Source organism: Archocentrus centrarchus, unplaced genomic scaffold (genome assembly GCF_007364275.1).
Source record: "Archocentrus centrarchus isolate MPI-CPG fArcCen1 unplaced genomic scaffold, fArcCen1 scaffold_76_ctg1, whole genome shotgun sequence".
In the NCBI taxonomy this organism is placed as follows: domain Eukaryota; kingdom Metazoa; phylum Chordata; class Actinopteri; order Cichliformes; family Cichlidae; genus Archocentrus; species Archocentrus centrarchus.
The window spans coordinates 622,501-642,771 of record NW_022060289.1 but is presented as its reverse complement, the minus strand read 5'-3'; the positions used below and the strand labels follow the sequence as shown (position 1 = coordinate 642,771).

Here is a 20,271-nt window from a genome sequence, read left to right as displayed (position 1 = left end):
TGCGCAAAGTTTAACACGCTGCACACTAAAGACACACAAAATTTTAGTGTTTAACGGGAGACATGAGCGGCTTCGTTTGTACCGACTAGGGTTTAATATTTTTCCCGAAAATGACATGAATCAAATCCCGGGAAATGACGAGCCATTTCCCGGGAATCCCGGGAAAAAGTTTATTTATTTTTTTATTTTAATTAGGCCTTCTGTAGCCTGTGTCGGCCTTAACCTATTGTGATATTGTAGAGGTAGCTTTCCAGCTATGTCCTGTTATGCCCAGTAGGGGGCAACGTCGGCTTGATTAACGCAATAAAACCTACATCTGGACATTCGAGTGCTCGAGCTATGCGGTGTTGTGTCGTTCCTCAACACTCCCTTAACAAATATAATTCGAATATTCCTCCATTGTACATGGAATTATACCAAGATATTTTACAACTGCTGGTGCAAAACAATACGGTTCATCTCCACAGCATTGATAAAGGCTCAGCCACGCTGTCGTGGCGACATCTGTTGCGCTATATCTCCACCAGTGGAACGCTGTAATAGTCATTGAAAAGTTAACTACTGTACTACACTATAATATGGCATAACACAGGGCCTTGAGTAATGCACTACGACTTGGTCATTGCCATTCTGGCAACAGCAAATTTATAACACCGTGTCTGAGGGTTAAAGTAGGTTCGCTGTGAATCGTCTATTGAAAAACTGGCCAATCCTTATAGCCTAAAAAATATACATTTTACTCAACTCCATTTTAAAAGCGAAATATGTTAAAGCAATCTATTTCATGATAATTTCTTCACACATTAGGCCCGTATCCTAATTCATGATTGTTAGTAAGCGGCTGCAAACGAGGAAAAGAAACACTCGAAGTTAAACAGATATTTCTTTATTGTTCAGGGCAGGCATATTTTATAGGCTATATACTGCAATATAACAATATATAATAATATAAAATTATATAATACAAAATACCTTAGGGTAAACACATTGCCTACGATTTCAACAAATTAAAGAGGAAAAAAGCACAACTGTGTAATACCTCTATTAAAACGCTTGAGATGAAGGCTGAAGCCTTAAACGGAGGCTGAACGTGCCTGAAATGAAGAGTAATGCTTTTCGCATTAAACGAACCCTTCTCTCAATATTTCCTTAAATTTAACATTCTGAAGCTTTCTTTTCTTTCTGAAAGTCAAATCAACGCGTGCGACTTTTTTCCCGGTTTCCCGTCTAACGTTTCCCGGGAAACGGGAAATGGTTCTGATCGCATTTCCCGGGAATCCCGGATCCCGGGATTAAACCCTAGTACCGACGGGAAATGAAGGCAGGCTCACCGAGCCGTGCAGGCCCGGGCTGAGCGGGCACCGCGCGGGGAGGGGCCGCCTCAAACATCATCTCATTGTGAAGGTTTTGGTGTCTCCATGTTTTCATGTGTCTCTCCTTACGATCATTTGTGTTAATTTGTCAGTCTTAATGTAAAACCCCGACTTAAAAAACTGTAATGCAATGGAAATAAAAACAGAATGCAATGATGTGTAAATCTATTCATTCACAACAGAACAGAGAAAACATCAAATGTCTGAAACATTTTAAAATCATAAAAAATATTAGCTCATTTTGAGTCTGATGGCAGCAACATGCCTCCAAAAAGTCAGGACATGGGCAACGAAAGGCTGGAAAATTAAGCAGTACTAAAAAAAAACAGCTGGAGGAACATTTAGAAACTAATCAGAGTAATTATCTCCAAGTCAGTAACATGACGAAGAGAGCATCTTTGAGAGACAGAGATGGGCAGAGGTTCATCAGTCTGCAAAAAAATGCATCTTCAAATTGTAGAACAACTTCAGAATAATATTCCTCAATATAAAATTGTTAAACCTTTGAATATCTCATCATCTATAGTTCATAACATCAGCTTCAGAGAATCTGGAGAATCTCTGTGCGCAGTACTGGATGTATGTGATCTTCAGGCAGCGCTGCAGCACAAACAGGGCTGGTCCTGTCCTGGAGATCACTGCACGGGCTCAGGAACACCTCCAGGAATCCCTGAGCACAGCTCAGCGTGCCGTCCACAAGGTTAAAGCTCCATCATGCAAAGAAGAAGTCACATGTGACCATGATCCAGAAACACTGCAGACCTCTCTGAGCCAAAGCTCACTGAAAACAGACTGAGGCAGAGAGGAAACTGTTCTGAGCTCTGAGGATGCTGCATCATCCAGACTAAAGAGCAGAGGGACCATCCAGCTGTTCTCAGCTCAGGTCAAAGCCTGCATCTTTGATGGTATGGGGGGTGCATCAGTGGAACTGGCAGCTGGCACATCTGGAAAGGCTCCATGAGTGCTGAAAGGTGTCTCCAGGTTTCAGAGCAGCGTGTGCTCCCATCCAGAGGCGTCTCATATTTCAGCAGGATGATGCTAAACTGCGTCCTGAAGCTATTCCAGCAGCACGGCTTCATAGTAGAAGAGTCTGGGTGCTGAACCGGCTGCAGTCCTGACCTTTGACCAGCTGAGAACATCTGGAGCATCAGGAACCAAAAACAGGACAAGGCAGATCCAGGATTGCTGAGCAGCTGGAATCCTCTATCAGGCAGGACGGGACAACATTCCTCTCCCAAAGTCCAGCAGCTGCTCTCCACAGTTCCAGATGTTACAGACTGATGTTAAAGCAGAGGACTTTCTCAGTTTAAACACGTTTTCCATGTTCTGCTGTGGGTTTTAGGGGTTTGTGAGATTTGCACATCGTTGCATTTCACACAGCTTTTCAGTGTTTCTGGAATTGGGGTTTTACTTGTAGTTTATTTTGAATACACTTTTTTTGGATATAAATATTTGACTTTACACTCTGTACAAAACTCATGGCAGTATTTAAGGAATTCCTGTTGCAGCTGAAGATGATTTTAAAGTGAATCACAAAAGACTGAAATGAGAACGGCTGCTGAAAAGGGACCAGCTGACTCTGCAGGGCTGTCACATATTAATCTGAGTTTGAATCTGTGGCAGCACTGAGTAACAGCAACGACGGCAGCAGGGGAACAACCTCCAGGGGTAAAAGAAGCTTTTTGAAATGTTGTTGCAGTTTAAAGCTTTTCAGCATTTCTTCCTGATTTAATTACTGACTGTATACATGCAATTTTTATGCCCTGCTGATCCCTCAAAGTTATTTTCGATAATGATGCTGTCTGATGAGACTTTAGCTCTGTGGAGCGTTTCAGCCCCGTTTTAGCTCGTTGTTTTGGCTTTCTGGCCCACAGCTTTACTGTGCTGCTTCATCAGCAGCTTTAAGAAAACATGACGTCATCGTGTTGTAACACCAGCAGTGAAGTGATGGATATTTCTGCTCGAGGTGATATGAGCTCTTTGTCTGCTGAATGTGCAGCTAAATCAACTATAATATTTCATGTAGTTCTATCTGCTTCCCCCTTTTCACTGAAACACTGGAGATGAAAATGCACGAGTCTCTTATGAAACAAGTAAACAGAACAAAGATGCGGGACCATTCGGATTTTTTAATTTCTTAATTTGTTACAAACAATCACCAGAAACTTGATGTGAGAGCAGAGACGTGTTTGTAGTGTAGTTCTCTGCTCGCCTGTGAAACACTGCTCCTTAATATTTTTACCATCAAAACAATAAATAATCTGCAGCTTTCCTGTAAGATGGGCTAAATGAAACAAAGCACGTCCTCTGGGCTGTCTGGTGTACCAGTGTGCTCGCCTCCAGTTTCTGTCTGCGACTTCTATCACAGATCTGGCTGTTTGCTACAATACACGTGAAATAAACAGTGACATAAGGTACAGCACACACAGAGAGGAGCTGGGATGCTAAAACATGGAAAAGAATGGGCCTGCAGGGTCACACATCTCATCACCTGCAGCTTCACATCCTGACCTAATTTCCTCGTACAGCAAGTGCATAAAAAGCTTCTGCTAAACAAGATTTTTAATTGAATGAGAAGAAAAAATGGTCTGTTTAAATATGAAGGAGAAATAGAGTGAACAGTCAGTCATCAGTTCATCTTCAATCTGACGGGTTCTGGATGACGATGAGGAAAAAGTCCTTATCTGTGAAGAAAAAGCAAAGAAATTAAACGACTTAAACACAACAGCCTCAGCTCAGGCAACTACACTTTGATTTTTTATCTAAACCAGACTCACCAAAAATCTCTTGTATCTGATTCACATGGTGGGCGGCAAAAATACAATTCTTATGCAAAGTTACGCAAACAGATAAAAGGTATTGTTTGTGGCCCTGAATTTCTCTCAGAGGAGTCAGCCTGTTTCCCACAAGCAGCAACCTCCAGGGCTGAAAGATGAAACCAACCCCCAAGTGCCAGAAACTGCAGTTCCTCTGCAGTCCAGCAGAGGCTCCATCCCCACAGACCGTTAAAATGTCCAGCCTGAAACAGATCCCACCTCTAAGGAGAATTTCCCTCCTAACAGCTGTACAGGGGCTGAACAGTAAGGCTTCAAGAAGTGGAGTCTACCTCTCTTTATATACAGTCTGTGTTTTCCTCCTCAGAATTATGAATCAGTACAGAGCAGAGTAAGGACGGCTGAAATAATCCATGATTTATGAAATAATTCCTCTGCTGTCCCTCAAAGTGGCACTCAGAAACCAGCAACACTAGCTTTGCAATGTTTCTGGAGTCCCAGCAGTGTGTGAACACACACACACACACATCATTTTCCCTGCTTGAACTGAGCAGAGTGTCTGGTGTGTGATATGCTGTTTCACTGGTGTGCACTGCAGCCTTATTAACGATGGCGACCTCTTTCTTACCCTGTACTGATGGAAACTGGGACACCACCAGGATCTCTTCATTGTCACTGTAACGAGTTACACACTAATCGAGCTCATATCTTCATTCTGCGAGCCAAGAATTCATAAACCCGCCTTGGTAACCAACTGGATGCGTCACTGGCTTCCCCATTTAACCCCTGCTGGCTGCCCCTCTGACACAGACACGGCTCCTCCAGCTTCTGGTTAGTTTTTATTTTGGGCCACTGAAATGCTATTTCATTTTGATGACACCTACACCTTGTTCACATGTATTTATTGAGAGCATAATGTCATCAGACGCTCTCACCTGGAGCGATCATTATCTCATTCTTCTTGGAGCGCACGCGCAGGAAGGTGAGGTCGTTTTGGGGGTCGATGTCTCTGATGGTGCTCCTGGCCTTCATCACCAGCTGGTGGATCAGCCCCGCATACTGCACCGTGCTCGGGTTGTCCAGCGTTGATTTGATGGGGATTCCTGAAAGGAAAAAGTTTATGAGATGGACAATCACACACTGAGACACCCAGTGATCCCATCATCCCGTATCCTACTGGCAGTCTGATGATGAAACTGAAGGTGGTGATAAAACAAATCTGGATTACTTAAAAATCCTATGTAAAACTGTTTGGTTTATATTTTTGTCTTTTGTCAGGTTACAACTGAATATTTACAGTCTGGTGGGATTCCAGCTTTAATTTCTGTCAGCAAAATTTTAAGATGACTAAATGAAACTAACAGTGACCGAGGTTTGTGCGGTTTGTTACTCATTAACTTGGAGACTGAGGTTTCGGGTCCAGAAAGGCTCATCAGAATTAGTTCAGTCAGCTCTGAGTATGTTTTATCTTGATTTATCTAACAGGGCCGGTGCACGTTAATGGACATCAGCGTAAAAAATACAAAAGGTAAACATACCAGATTTTATCTGCAGCCCAAATATAGCAAACAACATGCAATTAGACAACAAAAATCACAAAAAATGTACTCAAAGTGAATGGGTTGGTAATCAGCCATCGTTTGAAACATGTCTGAAAGCTGGGACATGCAGCGTGCTGCCATTGTTCACTTATTCCAATATTTAGTTCCCTTGGCTGACAGCAGTTTGTGGAGCTCAGCCCTCTGGTGCCGACCCCACACTCAGTCCTGTGTTTTAAATAAATTCATTTAACAGAGGTGGAGCAAGGGCATTTACCATGTTATATATAAAATTATATATTTTTAATATTATAAACACTCAAAAGATTGTTTTCCCCAAATGAGAATGACTCAAAAAAAGTGATTCTACTGAATTAAATACTGTTTCACTTGTAAGTGTCCAGGAGTGAAACAATACTCAATAAAAAATAAAATCAGGCAGTTCCAGTACTGGAACATTTTTTGGTAATTTTTTTAAAAGGAGAGTTTTTTGTTAGTATTTAATGATTTAGTGAGTCATTCCTGCACATGAGCACATACTGTGTTAAGAATTACGGATGCTTTGTGGGTTTATTTGGCCTGTTGTGTAAAGACTCCTATGTTGACTGCATATATTTGTATATTAGCATTTTGACACACTTTGGGAAGCGCTGTGCGACCCTGCTTTTAACTCATAAAGGTGTAGATGGCAGTCTGATAAAATGAGCCTCTGAAAGGACTGCTGGTGGCCTGTTTTAGGTCTGGGTCTGTGTGAGAGGTTTCCCTCCTCCTCACTTTGTTTCTTTTACTGCTCAGTTCTCTGCTTTTAATGATTTTTCATGGGTGTATGAATAGCGGTGTTGCCACAGTGGTGTACAGCCTTCCTACACACGGCAGTTTGCAGTGTTTTAATTTACAGCTCTAAGATTGCTCCTTTTTCTCTCTGCCATCATCCTCTCTCACAGCAGTGTCTGCTCAGCACCACTGAGTCATGTGACGGCACCACAACAAAACACAATGGAGCAGGAGGGGAGACCACCACAGTGTGCATGCAGCATGTGAGAGGCGCAGTGTGTGTACACGGATGAAAGGGGAGCGATGTGCCCAAACTAAAGTGCCAATCCCATCACCCAGTACTGACAATGGCATCGATGTTATCAATATTTGGATCAATCAGAGTGGGTTTTCAGTGTTACAGTGTCACAGAGTCTGTTACCGTGCTAAATGACTCACAGTTTAACTTAGCCATCTTTCTGGAACAGAAAACGCAAAGTTTCCCTCAGTTATCAATTTTATCAAACATAGATTTTATGAAAGCTGCTGTCCGGAGTTCAACTACTGAATAAACGATGCCACAGTCAGAGCCACGACGCAGAAGGGCTGTGAGGAGGAGAAATGGTCGCAGGCGGTCTGTTACCGGCGCCTCACCTTCTGAGTTGGCGACGATGATTCCCTGAACTCCTTTCTGGCTCTGGATCCTCTTCAGAGTTTCTTCTACTTCAGCCTGAGGAGCGGAGACAGCAGGCAGCGTCATTTCACCGGCTGATAAAGTGACTCAGCGATAAACACAATATTACCGTAAACTCACAGTCAGCGCAGTTTAAAGATGACAGAAAGGAGAAAAGGCTAAAAACAAAGCTGCTAAACCGACAACGCCCGGCTAGCAGAAACAAGCTAGCTATAGGCAGGAAATTTTTAAGTTCTCTCCCGTAAAACTGATAAATAAACATCTCATGACCAGATACATGAACCTTTGTACTATATACATATCAAACAGTCATCTCAATGTACCATTTTCGTTTTTTGAGGAGGAATCCGTGAGTAAAAATCCTCTGAGCTCCGTAAACCAGCAGCTAACGATCGGGTTTTGTTGACGGGAGGCGAAGAAGAAGAACCTCCGGGGCAATGGCTGCGTTTACGGTCCATAGCAAAGTGTAGGATTTCTCGGAAATCTATTTTTTTTCGCCCCCCTTTTTTTTCACTCCTAAAAATTCCATCTTTCATTTTCCCGTTTTGTTTGTTTTCAAAAAATACCATAAAACAAGTGGCACGGTCTGTGTTGATCCCTTAAAATAATCTGCGTTTTGTTTAAAAACGTCGTTTGGAAGCCTAACATGAGATCTTCCCATGTCAGTTAAAACCGAAAAAGCCCTTTCTGGGCAGCTGATTATAAATACCCCCAGGGTAAAGTCTTTAATTCAAAAATCACACCCAAGTAAAACTACAGAAGAACTGTCATAATAAACTATCACAGCTAACGAAGAAAGCGTCCCGTGTGCACTGAGTTACTTCAGCGTGGTGGCTGTGCCTGTTCAAAGTGTCACTTGAATTAATCTGAGGGAATAAAATATGATTATTAAACGGACTCCACCTTGGCCCGGGCCTTTCTGTGTGGAATGTGCATGTTCTCCCCGTGGTGCTCCAGTATCCTCCCAAAGACATGCAGTTACTGGGGTTAGGTTAGCTGGTGATTCTAACTTGCCCATAGGTGTGAATGTGAGTGTGAATGGTTGTCTGGCTCTCTGTGTACGCCCTTCGACGGGCTGGTGACCTGTACAGGTGTACCCTGCCTCTCACCCTGTGACAGCAGGAATAAGCTCCAGCCCCCCAAACCCTGAACGGGATAAGCGGAAGAGAACGGATGGCGGGCCAGCTGGATGTTTGCATACAAGCTGTGGGCGCGGCCGCCCTGTTTACAACATGACATGTAAAGTCAGCCACGACCAACCCAGACTGGACAGGAACCTGAAAGATGCGCCCCTCAAAGTAAAACCAGCGTGGAAAAGGGCGTGAGGTCTACTAGGATGTGAGGAAATAGCTTAAAACTAAAAAATAAAGGCTTTCTCAAACCTTATTTTAGGGGAAAGTCAGAATTTTATCAGATTTAACAAGTTATTGATGCATTTATGGGACTGCACAGCAGCCCGCAAAGGCACCACAATGGAAACAAGTGTTCGCACTTTATAAATAAATAAATAAAAACAAAAAGATTTCAAAAATACGGTTTTTCCGCATGAGCTCATGAAGGTGCGGTTTAGAGGGCTTGGAGGTGAGCAGGTTTCATGTCCTCATGGTTCAAACACTTCATAGTTTTAACTTTGCAGACATCATCACCTGCAGCATCACCTGCAGCACTGACCAATAATCACTGACTTCGGTTCCAAACTTGGTAAAGTTTTCCTTCATTTCGTCACATTCCTCCGGATTGTCTATAACAGGACGCGGTACCTCCAAACGTGCTGAACGTTTCCACCATTCAGACTTTCTTCTTTGAAACTGTAACCGGAAGCTGTGAGATGTTACGTGAGCGCGCGGCTGTTCGCGGAGCTTCATCCACGTTGAAGCGGAGCAGGAATGGACGAGAAGGACGAAGATCTCGGTAAGCATGAGTGCAGTTTGACTAACAGCTGACAGGGTGAAAAGTGTCTAAACTGTTCAGAAGTGCCTGAACTGCAGCTCAGGCTGCTTAAACCAGTCTGAATGCACATTATGAGGACTTTAACCTGGACTAAGCGTCACCATAATCCTCGGTTATCTTACTAATATCGTCATATCGATAGAAAATCTGAAAAAAAAATAGCAATAATGCAATGTGTCAAATTCATCCTTAACTTGTAGTGGGTGCTGAATAAAGAAGATAGGAGTACTGGGAGTGTATGTATGCAGAGGCTTAATTTATGCTGCCGTGGTTGCTGAAGATGGATGGATGGATGGATTATACATGAAGCTGCAGGCAGGAGGTAAGAGGAAGACCACAGAGAAGATCCATGGATGAAGCAGGACATGCAGAGGAGGATGTCAGGCGTAAGGAGAGATGGTCTGCTGTGGTGACCCATAAAGGAAGCAGTCAAATCATTTAAAATCTTGTCATATTGTCATTTTTAAATACTTCAGGTTGTTGTGACACCTGTAGCTATGACAGAGACGGATTACCGCACTTTGAATGAAAGAAGAAAGTCAGTGCTTTGAGTCGGACAGTTTCACTGTGCTTTGTTTTAGATTAGGGTCTGCATTAGATGGTGATACTGATCTGTGTGTGGCAGGTATAAAATGTATCAGAACAGCAGTGATCTAACACATTAAAATAACAAATATAAGTTCAAGGTAATACCTGCTGGAGTTCTCAGGTGTGTTTTGTTATTGTGCGACTGAAGTATTTGCACGAGTCGGTTGTGGTGTCCATAACATGTTTGTGTCCAGGCCCTGTGGTCATGAGTATCCATTCATGATGACAGTGTTAAAAAGATAGCAAATGTACTAAAATACCAAAAGCAAATGTAGTAAGTACAGTAAGTTATCCTTTAAATTCATACCATGTTCACAGGATCATATCACAACCTGCATGATTAAATCAGGAAACTAAACTTCTGGGTTTCCTTCAAGGGTTTGAATTGAAAACTCATGGAGGAATTGTGGTGATTTGTTAATATTTGGATCGTCATTAAATTAAAAAAGTGGCAGTTTTTGTCTTAAAATAAATCTTTTACTGGTACCTAGCAGGATGTAACATGCTTCATGGCCGGCCACGATTATACAAAGAAATCTGAAGACAAATACGATCAGACGTTGGAGCGGTAAAGGGTTCAAAGTTCAGAGTGGGTGGTGGTTTTTGAAGAACAGACTGATAGATATCAGTGAAAATCAGAGTCATCAATACAACAAAATGATCACCCAGCTAACAAGCTAGCACAGACTGTACCTTTGAGCTCTGACAGAGGAAGCTAATGGGGACCTGCATCCTTCATGATGGCCAACAGGGGGCGACTCTTGTGGATGCACATTGTATACAGAGCTCTGGTGTGTTGTCACACAAGCTCGAGAGTTGTTTACCATATTGGACGTGATCCAGCCGAGATGACCTTTGACATTGTCTGTTTCCAGGCACTGACTGGACTCTCAGCCTTCATCAGTTTATTTCACAGTGACTCGACCTTCAGCAGCCACGTTCCAACCACTCGGGAATACTCATTTTTCCTTCACGAGCAGTGGATGGTCGTCGACCGGTCTCTAGGCCTGCATTATTGGCCTGTAATTATCAAGACTGCCCACCTGCCTGCTTGATCCTTAATGAGCGGCACTAACAGAGCAGACAGCCTTTGGAGCCGGTATAGTACAGTGACTGAGTGCTGTCAGGGTCCCACTGGACACAAGACATTTAAGGTTGTTTTGCTTCCTGGTTTGTGCTAAAGTTCTGCTGCTTCAATGTGACGACACGAAATATGACGAGCACGTGACTAAGATTTGTTACAAGGTTTCGGTCACGGGCTTTCATCAGAACCATTAAACGAGCTGTAATAATGGAGCCTTTGAATGTGTGTGTGGGAGGTGTTGGATGCTGGAAAGAGGCCACACTCAGTGGTGCCGTGTCATGAGACACGCAGTGACCTAAAAAGGTTATTAATACTTTTTTCTTAGCATTGCAGAAGCTCAGATTGGAGATTATTTATCTTAAATATGCTCCTGAAATGAGCCCTGAGTTACACTATAGGCTGAAACCAGTTTCACTTTATCAGATTTATGAACTGAATCACCAAATCACATTCTCTATTAATCTGACAGTGATTCCAATTATTCTCAAGATTCAAGACTTCAGATCCTTTCAGTTATTATTAGCACAGCAAATCATCAGCAGTTTCTATGTACTCACTGTTTTTTGGTGGTCCCCCTGTGTTTGACCACCACAGCTCCCACATTTACTTTTGATGTTGTTCAGAGTTATTGTGCGCTGGAGACGCTTCCTTCAATGTTACCCTGAGAATCCATCAGATGTTTCCTCCAGCAGTACAGACTGAATATGATAGATAACAGGAAAAAGCAGAATAATAATGTTTTAATGGACGTCAGCGCTGCAGTCAGCTGTAAGGTTGTCATTACGTCAGTCAAATGGAATTCTGTGAGGTTAACCGAGGCTGGTGTCTGTGAGCCGCCTGTCCAGCGTTTTCTGCTTCATTCTGTTTAGGTTCTGTTTTCACTGAGTTCTCCGTGATTTGTTTTGCTTTTGTTTATTCACCTTAGTTCCTCTCTTATTAGTTATTGTTCTTTACACATTGATTGCCTTTGCTCCTGTCTCCGCTGCGTCTCTGTGCTCTAGTGTCCGTCCTGTCCCTCTGTCACATCTCTGCTCTGATGGGTTTTGTTGTGTTGTGTTGTTTCCTGTGCGGTGTGTCACGTCTGCGTTTCTGTCTTCGTCCACTTGTTTCCTGTTTTACTTTGACAGTCCCTTGTCCCAGGTGCTTTGTGTTTAGTTTTGCTTCCCTCGTCTGCTCTGTAATTAGTTTGAGCTGTGCCCTCACCTGTTGCCTGTTCCCTGATTACCTAGTGTGTGTATTTAAGTCCTCAGTGTGTGTCTGTTCCTTGTCGTGTTGTCGTCAGTGTATCCCTGCTGTGTGTCACCTTGCCCACTGGGTTTTTGTGTTTCAGCCCGGTGTTTCCCTGTTTCTTGTTCCACTGCTCTTCATTAATAAATCACCTTGAAGGTTAGTTCTGTCTCTGAGTCCTGCTTTCTGGGCTCCTCCTCATCAGCAGCACCATGACAGCAGAACGTGACTGTCAGAGAATATTTCAGGAGTTTTTGGATGGATTTTCCAGCTAAAGCCTCGGTAATCAACTCGGCTTTGTTTTCACATTCCTTCTGCCCCTCCCTGACTCTATTTTTATTTTTCTCTCTTAATGTGGCTCTACCACCTCCCTCCACCCTCCCTCCCTGAGACCGTTCTCAGCCCTGATCTTTTCGTGGGGGAAACACCTTCTCGCTGATATTTTTATCCCTCAGTATTGTGTACAGCGGGCTCCCTCACTCAGTATTTTTATCAGGCTCATGAAAAACACTGAGCTGTTGGGTTGTTAACAAATTGATTGTGTTGGCAGCGTTGTGACGCACATGTTAAATGGCTGCACGGTGCCTCGGAAGTGGTTCGATCACAACACTATTGTGTAAAAATATGCTATTTGTGCAGCTCATGAAGTTATTATTGGTTATTACACAACCAACAGACAGAAACACTAACTTCAGCTGTGGACTTGGTTTCATTAACAGGATGTGGCTGATGGGTAATTCCTCTGATTTATGGGTGGGAATTATTAGTACTGATTTCTTATTCCATTCTGAATGTTTACATATGCTTGTATTATCTTACAAAGATACAATTCTAGGTAGATTAGCTTTAATTCCTGAGATTTTTAAATTTTTGGTGGCTGTAGCTCAGGAGGTCACCTACTACTCAGAAAGTCGGTGGTTCGATTCCTGGCTGCTCCAGTCTGCGTACCAAAGTATCCTTGGGCAAGATACTGAATCCCGAGGTGCTCCTGATGCGTTCATCGGAGTGTGAATGTTAGAAAGCACTGAGGTGTAGAAGTGCTGGTATGAATGAGTGTGAATGGGTGGCTGAGGCTTTGCGTGCTCAGGTAGAGTAAATAAGAACCCGTCCATCTACCTGAAGCTCAGTCTGCAGGACAGTGGGTCCCACCTGATGGGGAAACCTTTACAGTGGTGCATGCTAACGGTTAGCAGTGAGAACAACACTGTGAACGTGACCTCATACACAGCTTTCTTCAGACCAACCAGAGCACCTGCACATGTGTTACACCTCTCTGATCTCTTTGTCCTGTTTCTCTCCCCTCAGCAGATCACCCCCCCTCCCTGAGCCTGGTTCTGATGGAGGTTTCTTCCTGTTAAAAGGGAGTTTTTCCTTCCCACTGTCACCAAGTGCTGTTCATAGGGGGTCGTTTTGACTGTTGGGTTTTCTCTGTATTATTGGAGGGTCTTTACCCACAATACAAAGCACCTTGAGGCGACTGTTTGTTGTGATTTGGCGCTATATAAATAAATAAAATTGAATTGGTCTCTGACTCCATGTCTTTGCTGGCATGTTCATTCATGTTCATTCAAAAATCCAAACACAAATGAATACACGAGTCTTTCTTTACCCTCTGTAGAGACCTAGGCTGCTCTGCCAGCTTGTTAGTCTGCAGGTGCTGTGGAGGTGTCCCTTTCATTTCGGTGTGTCACTGTTCAGTAACCAAGTTAAAGTTAAATAAAGTTAAGGAATCAAAAGTGACATGCAGGCTCGATGAACATTTGCACAGGGCAGGATTTAGCCTGGGAGCCTCGATTTAGCCAAACACTGTAGCTGAATGTGATTGTATCTACAGTACACAAATGCTGTGTGTGTTTTTCTAAGCTGTCAGAACAACAAGTGCACACATGTATTTTTATGCACTGGGAGCTGTGTAGAGCAGTTTGATAAGTGAAGGCAAACACTGAAGTCTTTGCATTTGTGAGTCACTGATTCATTGATCCCTTTCAGGTGTGGTGTATTTACAGAGCCGTGAAAACATCGGCAAACTCAGGGTGTGTTTATTCACACGGTATTTCTAATGCAGTGGTTACAGTTTGTCCTACTTGCTTTAAGTGCAGCAGGGCCCTTTATTATAGCTGACGTGACAGCTGAGTGTGGAAATGGCACCGTTTCAGTCTCTTGGTCACAAGCTGCACCCATAAACTTTTATTCAGGTGTTTGTTGTTATGTAAACAGCTGGCAGGAGTAATGCTGCACACTGGAAGGCCACAGTTATATTTTGTCAACACCAAATTGAAGCTAAATAGCTGAAATTGGCTGCTAATTATTTTCTCTCTGGCTGAGAGTGAATTCCTCAAACCTTCTTACCTTTGCAGTCACCTAACTCATGCATCCACCCTTCAGTTCCAGTTTCCTGATCTGTTAAGGCCCTCCAGCACAGATCCTTTGCAGGCTTACTAACCCCCCCTCTGTGAAGGTGCAGCATCTGATTGGTTTCACTCCACAGAATGAGAGATATGAAGGGTTAGGGTTCGTACTTCAGGACCATGTCAGTAGGGAACAGAAGAAAATGGCTTTAGTTTGTGGCTGTTGTTCTTTGATGCAGCATTCAGCTTGTGCTTTAAAGTCTGTAATGTTCTGTAATGGGTTCCTTAGACAAAATAATATGGCCCCTTATAATCTAAGCACAGCTTTTGGGGGGCTGAGTTTCTTTTTTGGGGATGCAGGCTATAATACCTTTCAGGTATGGTGTGGAGATTTGGCATGGTCTCTTATTGAGAAGGTGCAGTTTGAAGGTGTATGCTTCACACCTGAAAAGGTTTGTGGAGTCATGCTTTAGCCCCAAAGTGAAAAAGAGTAATCAGCAAAATCAAAAATGTTCCTTAATAAAAGCAGAAAGCGGGAAGTTTTCCGACATGCTGTAAACTTCAGGAACATTTTCCAGTAAGCCGTTTCCCATTGTGCGCTTCCTTGTTGCCTTTGTCCTCCTTCCTGTGAGCAGAAAACAGTTTCTGTGATACATCTGGAGGAGGGAGGAGAGGGGAGGTGTCATCAGGGGCACAGGTGTTGACCCTATGACCCTCGATGCATAAAGGAGTTTGCAATGCAAACCGTGGTGGGAGAAGAAGTGTGCAAATAATATTTTATGTTAATAAGCTGTTCTGGCTTCGTCCTGCCCTTCATCATTCTTCTTACTTTTATTTTTCATTTAAATTAAAAAGACATAGAAATGATAAAAGCTGTCATGATCAGCCCTCGCAGCAGTAGGTGATGATGATGAACAGCTGATGCACGCCTGCCACTGCTTTAACGAGACAGTCAGAAGCAAACGTGTGGACTCGTCGTGTCTTTTCGTCAGTCCGACCTTATTTTAATGGAGGCGGTCAGAGGATCGATGTGACGCCCGCTGGAGTTCTGCTGGATGTTTTTACCATCACATTTTTACTGTTCACTGCACGTTTGCTGGGATTTGACACAAAGTTGTCACTGTGATAACGTCCCAGAAAGGTTTCATCGCGTCTCTGCTGTGAAGGCTTTTTAAATCAGAGCTTTCTGAATAGTTTTTCCTGTCTCACTGGTACCTGAAAGAAATCTCCCCCCACCATGGTTTTAAATGGGAACTGGACTGGCCCTTAGGCAACGCTTTTCTACTCTAGCTGAGCACGCAAAGGCCTTTATACAACACGCCTGCACTCCCCCACACACACACACACTGCTTACTATCCAACATTCATACTCCGACAGCTGCCTCAGAGAGCAACTTAGGGTTCGCTATCTTGCCCAAGGATACTTTGGCACGCAGCCCAGAGCAGCCAGGAATCAAACCACCAACCTTCCGATCAGTAGATGACCTGCTCTACCTCCTGAAATGGCTTTTAGTGTTTTTATTGTTTGTGATAGGCTAGACTGTAACAGGAATATGATTCCAAAGACAAACGTGTACCAGTGTGGATGTACTGATATCTAATAATGTTCGTGTGACCTGTTTCCTGAGGCTATAACCAGTTTCCTGACATCCTCTGCTAAAGAATGGATCCTCTTTTCCTGCCATGTGGACAGAAACACTGCCCACCCCTCCTCAGCACGTAGCTGATCACTAACTCAAATTCTGTGCTTATGTTTATCATATTCTCCACAATCCAAATCATTAATCCATACGCAGAGAAATGACTGCAAACACAACACACAGTACATACATACATCCTAGACAAACTCCAGGAGTGATACAAGGCTTAAATACACTGAGGCAATCAGGCCAGTGAGAGGTGAACCACTGAAGACGTATACACAACAAAAATAAAAGCAACCTCCCACAGGCCACTGCTGACAACCCGGTGATGTCTGTGTGATGCGTGACACACGCAGTGCTGAGTGCTGCGAACTCTGACCTGTTTGCTTTGTGATAACACCTGGACTGGTGCATAAAGATCTGAAACACTGGCTGCCAGTGAAGCCTGAGATGATACTGAGTGTATACACACTTTGTTGAGCTTATAGATCGTCGATTAGGTATGAGATGAAATGGAGAAACTGTTTTGTGCATTTATACACTGAGGAGCTCACTGACTGCACGGAAACAGGTGTAACAAATACAGCACAGGTGAGGCGGATCAGCACAGACCGTACAGTTATCAAGAATGGGAAACTCCCAAATAAAGGAAGTAAAGTGTCAGGACACACAAAGACCAAAACAGGAAATGACTTGGCAGAAACCTCACGTACATCATCATGATCACACAAATCCCCTCTGAGGTCACGTCAGGAGGGTCCGCCATAAAACAGCCCAGTCAAACAGTCAGAGCTGCCTGCTGTGGTGACAGGGGAGCAACTGCAGCAGCTGTTTGGATGGAAGTGGTTCTTAATTAAGGTTCGACTTATTAAAAGATGGACGTAGTTATGAAGTCTTCACTGTTGACTTGTTGGTGCTTCGAAGCCAGATGTGACAAATAAATCATTAGCACACTGTCACCTGCTTCAGCCTCCGGTTTTACGGGACCATCATTTACAAAATGGACATCATATGGTATTAAACTAGCGACCGAGATCATAAAGCAAAGGAGCGGAGGACCATTTACTCACAGACATCTATCTATCCTGGGCAGTCGCCCCCTGCTGGCCATTAGAAAGAACGTGGGTTTTAGACACTTTTCAGACCAGAATTTCCATCTTTTCTATGCAGGCCACAATTTAAATGCACCAACAACTTTTCTTCACATCTTTTCAGGTACATTTGATCCAAACATACCAGAGGAGGGCCCATCAGCGCCCCCTCCTGGCTGGCTGGATGATGTACATGGATATCAGGGCCACAAGGGAGGAGGTGAGTCTTCTATTCTGAGGTTTGTTTTTACCCCCCCCGCCCCGTTCATCTCCTTTGTTTTTGTGTTTGTGTTCATGTACATGTCCAGATGATGATAGCCCACTGTACCCACCTCCCCCTGCCTATAACCCCCAGCCTGAACAAAACAGAAGCACCTCAGTGCCTGATGTCAGGTACCCATCTATAAGTCACCATTTTTTAAATACTTTGCAGATGGTTCTGTGCTTTATCTCCGGAAAAGTAGCCTGAAGGCATAAGGTGGGATAAATACAAATTTTTCTCCAGGGTCCCCTCGGTATCAGAGGATGTAGCCAGAGATGCTCTGCTCAAATTTGTGGAATCCAAATGGAGCTACAGCTCCAAACCTGCCAGGAACCTCACCTTCAAAGACCTCCAGCCCATCACAGTGTACAGGGTAGGAGCAGATCTCTTATACCAGTGGGTGCATGGACACGTTTTCCTTCACATAGCTAACTTAGACCAACATGACATTTGTAAGAACATTGATACTGATTTTCATTTCACTCGTTAAAAACAAAAATATGCCTTTAAGAATAAATCACTGCCTACAAAGAAATTAAAGTTCTGCTTAGTGAATGCAAACTTCCATGTAATTTCCTAAAATGTAGTTGCCATTTTAGGTATGAATAATATGAATAAATGCAGTTTGCTAGACTTTCACATATGAACTCCAGATCATTTCTGTAATAACCATCAGTCACCTCAGTTTAGTACTGTTAGCATTTGTAGTTTTAATGTTTCACTGTAAACACTTAACTCCTGTGTTATTGAGTCAAACCCCACGTCTCAGATTTCAGAGAATAATCAGAGTGTGCAAAGACTCCCTGCTCAGAGTTAAAATAGCTCACCTCTTTTATTGGCTGTGGTTAAATAACTCGACGTGCTTTTATTTTCCAGTTATTGTCCATTTATCACAGTTTGTCCCTCAGAGGTAAAAGAGAAATCCTTACATAGGAACCCATGGGGAAATTGTTGGATTTTTCTTCATGATGTTCTAAAGCAGTGGTTCTCAAATCCAGGCCTTATGGCCCGGTGTCCTGCAAGTTTTAGATGTGTCCCTGATCCAACGCACCTGAATCAAATGGCTGAATTACCTCCTCAGTATGCAGTCAAGTTCTCAAGAGTCCTGCTAATGACTTCTATATTTGATTCAGGTGTGTTGAAGCAGAGACACATCTAAAACCTGCAGGACACTGGGCCATGAGGCCTGGATTTGAGAACCACTGTTCTAAAGTAATGTCTTTACTCTGTTAAGTACTCTGAGATGATTTGTGTTAGAATTTGGAGCTTTAGAAATACACTATACTGCCAAAAATATCCACTCACCATCCAGATCATTGAGTTCAGGTGTTCCAGTCTCTTCCACAGGTGTATAAACCAGCACCTAAACATGCAGACTGCTTCTACAGACATCAGTGAAAGAATGAGTCGCTCTCAGGAGCTCAGTGAATCCCAGCATGGTACCGTGATAGGATGATACCTGTGCAACAAGTCCAGTTACAACTAAATATTCCACAGTCAGCTGTTAGTGGGATTATAACAAAGTGGAAGCGATTGGGAATGACAGCAGCTCAGCCATGAAGTGGTAGGCCACATAAAATCACAGAGTGGGGTCAGTGGATGCTGAGGGTCATAGTGCACAGAGGTCACCAACTTTCTGCAGAGTCAATCACTACAGACCTCCAACCTTCATGTGGCCTTCAGATCAGCTCAAGAACAGTGAGAGCTTCATGGATGGGTTTCCATGGCAGCTGCATCCAGGCCGTCCATCACCAAGCTCAATGCAGAGTGTTGATGCAGTGGTGTAAAGTGTTGATGCAGTGGTGTAAAGCACGCCGCCACTGGACTCTAGAGCAGTGGAGACGTGTTCTCTGGAGGGATGAATCACACTTCTCCATCTGCCAATCTGAGGGAGGAGTCTGGGTTTGGTGGTTGCCAGGGGAACGGTACCTGTCTGACTGCATTGTGTAAAGTTTGATGAAGGGGGGGTTATGGTGTGGGGGTGTTTTCAGGAGTTGGGCTCGGCCCCTTAGTTCCAGTGAAAGGAACTCTTAATGCTTCAGCAGACCAAGACATTTGGGACAGTTTGATGCTCCAACTCTGTGGGAACAGTTTGGGGATGGCCCCTTCCTGTTCCAACATGGCTGCACACCAGAGCACAAAGCAGCTCCATAAAGACATGGATGAACCAGTTTGGTGTGGAAGAACTTGACTGGCCTGCACAGAGTCCTGACCTCAGCCTGATAGAACACCTTTGGGATGGATTAGAGTGGAGACTGTGAGCCAGGCCTTCTCTCCAACATCAGTGTCTGACCTCACAGATGTGCTTCTGGAAGAACGGTCAGAAATTCCCATAAACACTCCTAAACCTGTGGAAAGACTTCTCAGAACAGCTGAAGCTGTTACAGCTACAAAGGGTGGGCTGTCATATTAAACCCTCTGGATTAAGAATGGATGTTACTCAGGTTCATCTGTGTGTGCAGGCAGTGAGTGAACAAGTGTCAGGCTGAATTAAATTGAGTAGTAGAGCAAAGCAGAGAGAGCTCAGATGTGACTGATGATGGTGCTGTTTGTCCCTGGTTGGTAATTACCTGTTAACTTCCTCCAATCAGTACTTTGAATTCCCCTCATTATTCACCACATTATTTAAACCTTTGATCATGTTTAATGTGTCCACCCCTGGAACGGTGTGTTCATGATAGGAAAGACAAGAGTTCCGTGTTAAATGTGTTGGTGCCATTTAAGTTCAGACCATTCCAGTCAATGAGGAGTTTAATGAAAGGAAACAAAGCTTTCCCAGAATCCACGTTAGCTTTAACAGTGCTCACAGGAAACAAGATTTCAAAGCTTTCCAAGTTACTCTTTAAAATCCACTTAACAGGCCTGACTGTGAGGAACGTGAATCCAAAGTGCTGCCAGGGCGTCCGGTGTCTCACTGTCTGCCTCCTTTTCTTTCTGCAGTATCGA

At 43.6% G+C, this 20,271-nt stretch overlaps 2 protein-coding genes across 2 annotated transcripts in view; one reads left to right on the top strand and one right to left on the bottom strand.

Moving 5' to 3' along the window:
* Nucleotides 1-3,482: 3,482 nt before the first annotated feature.
* dynlrb1 (dynein, light chain, roadblock-type 1) lies at nt 3,483-7,605 on the bottom strand. The gene is made up of 4 exons (XM_030725807.1): nt 7,456-7,605; nt 7,093-7,168; nt 5,083-5,250; nt 3,483-4,057 (listed from the first exon to the last, which is right to left on the bottom strand). Exons 1-4 carry the CDS (start codon nt 7,588-7,590, stop codon nt 4,014-4,016), a joined length of 423 nt encoding a protein of 140 aa, XP_030581667.1. The 5' UTR covers nt 7,591-7,605; the 3' UTR covers nt 3,483-4,013.
* A 1,374-nt stretch (nt 7,606-8,979) lies between these two features.
* Nucleotides 8,980-20,271, top strand: part of LOC115777815 (protein SSUH2 homolog) — a 16,571-nt gene continuing 5,279 nt past the window's right edge. Inside the window, exons 1-5 of the mRNA XM_030725815.1 lie at nt 8,980-9,043; nt 17,188-17,283; nt 17,372-17,456; nt 17,569-17,698; nt 20,266-20,271. The exon at nt 20,266-20,271 is cut by the window's right edge and continues 55 nt beyond it. Coding sequence (XP_030581675.1) covers nt 9,019-9,043; nt 17,188-17,283; nt 17,372-17,456; nt 17,569-17,698; nt 20,266-20,271 — 342 coding nt within the window. The 5' untranslated portion in view covers nt 8,980-9,018. The remainder of the gene's footprint in view (nt 9,044-17,187; nt 17,284-17,371; nt 17,457-17,568; nt 17,699-20,265) is intronic.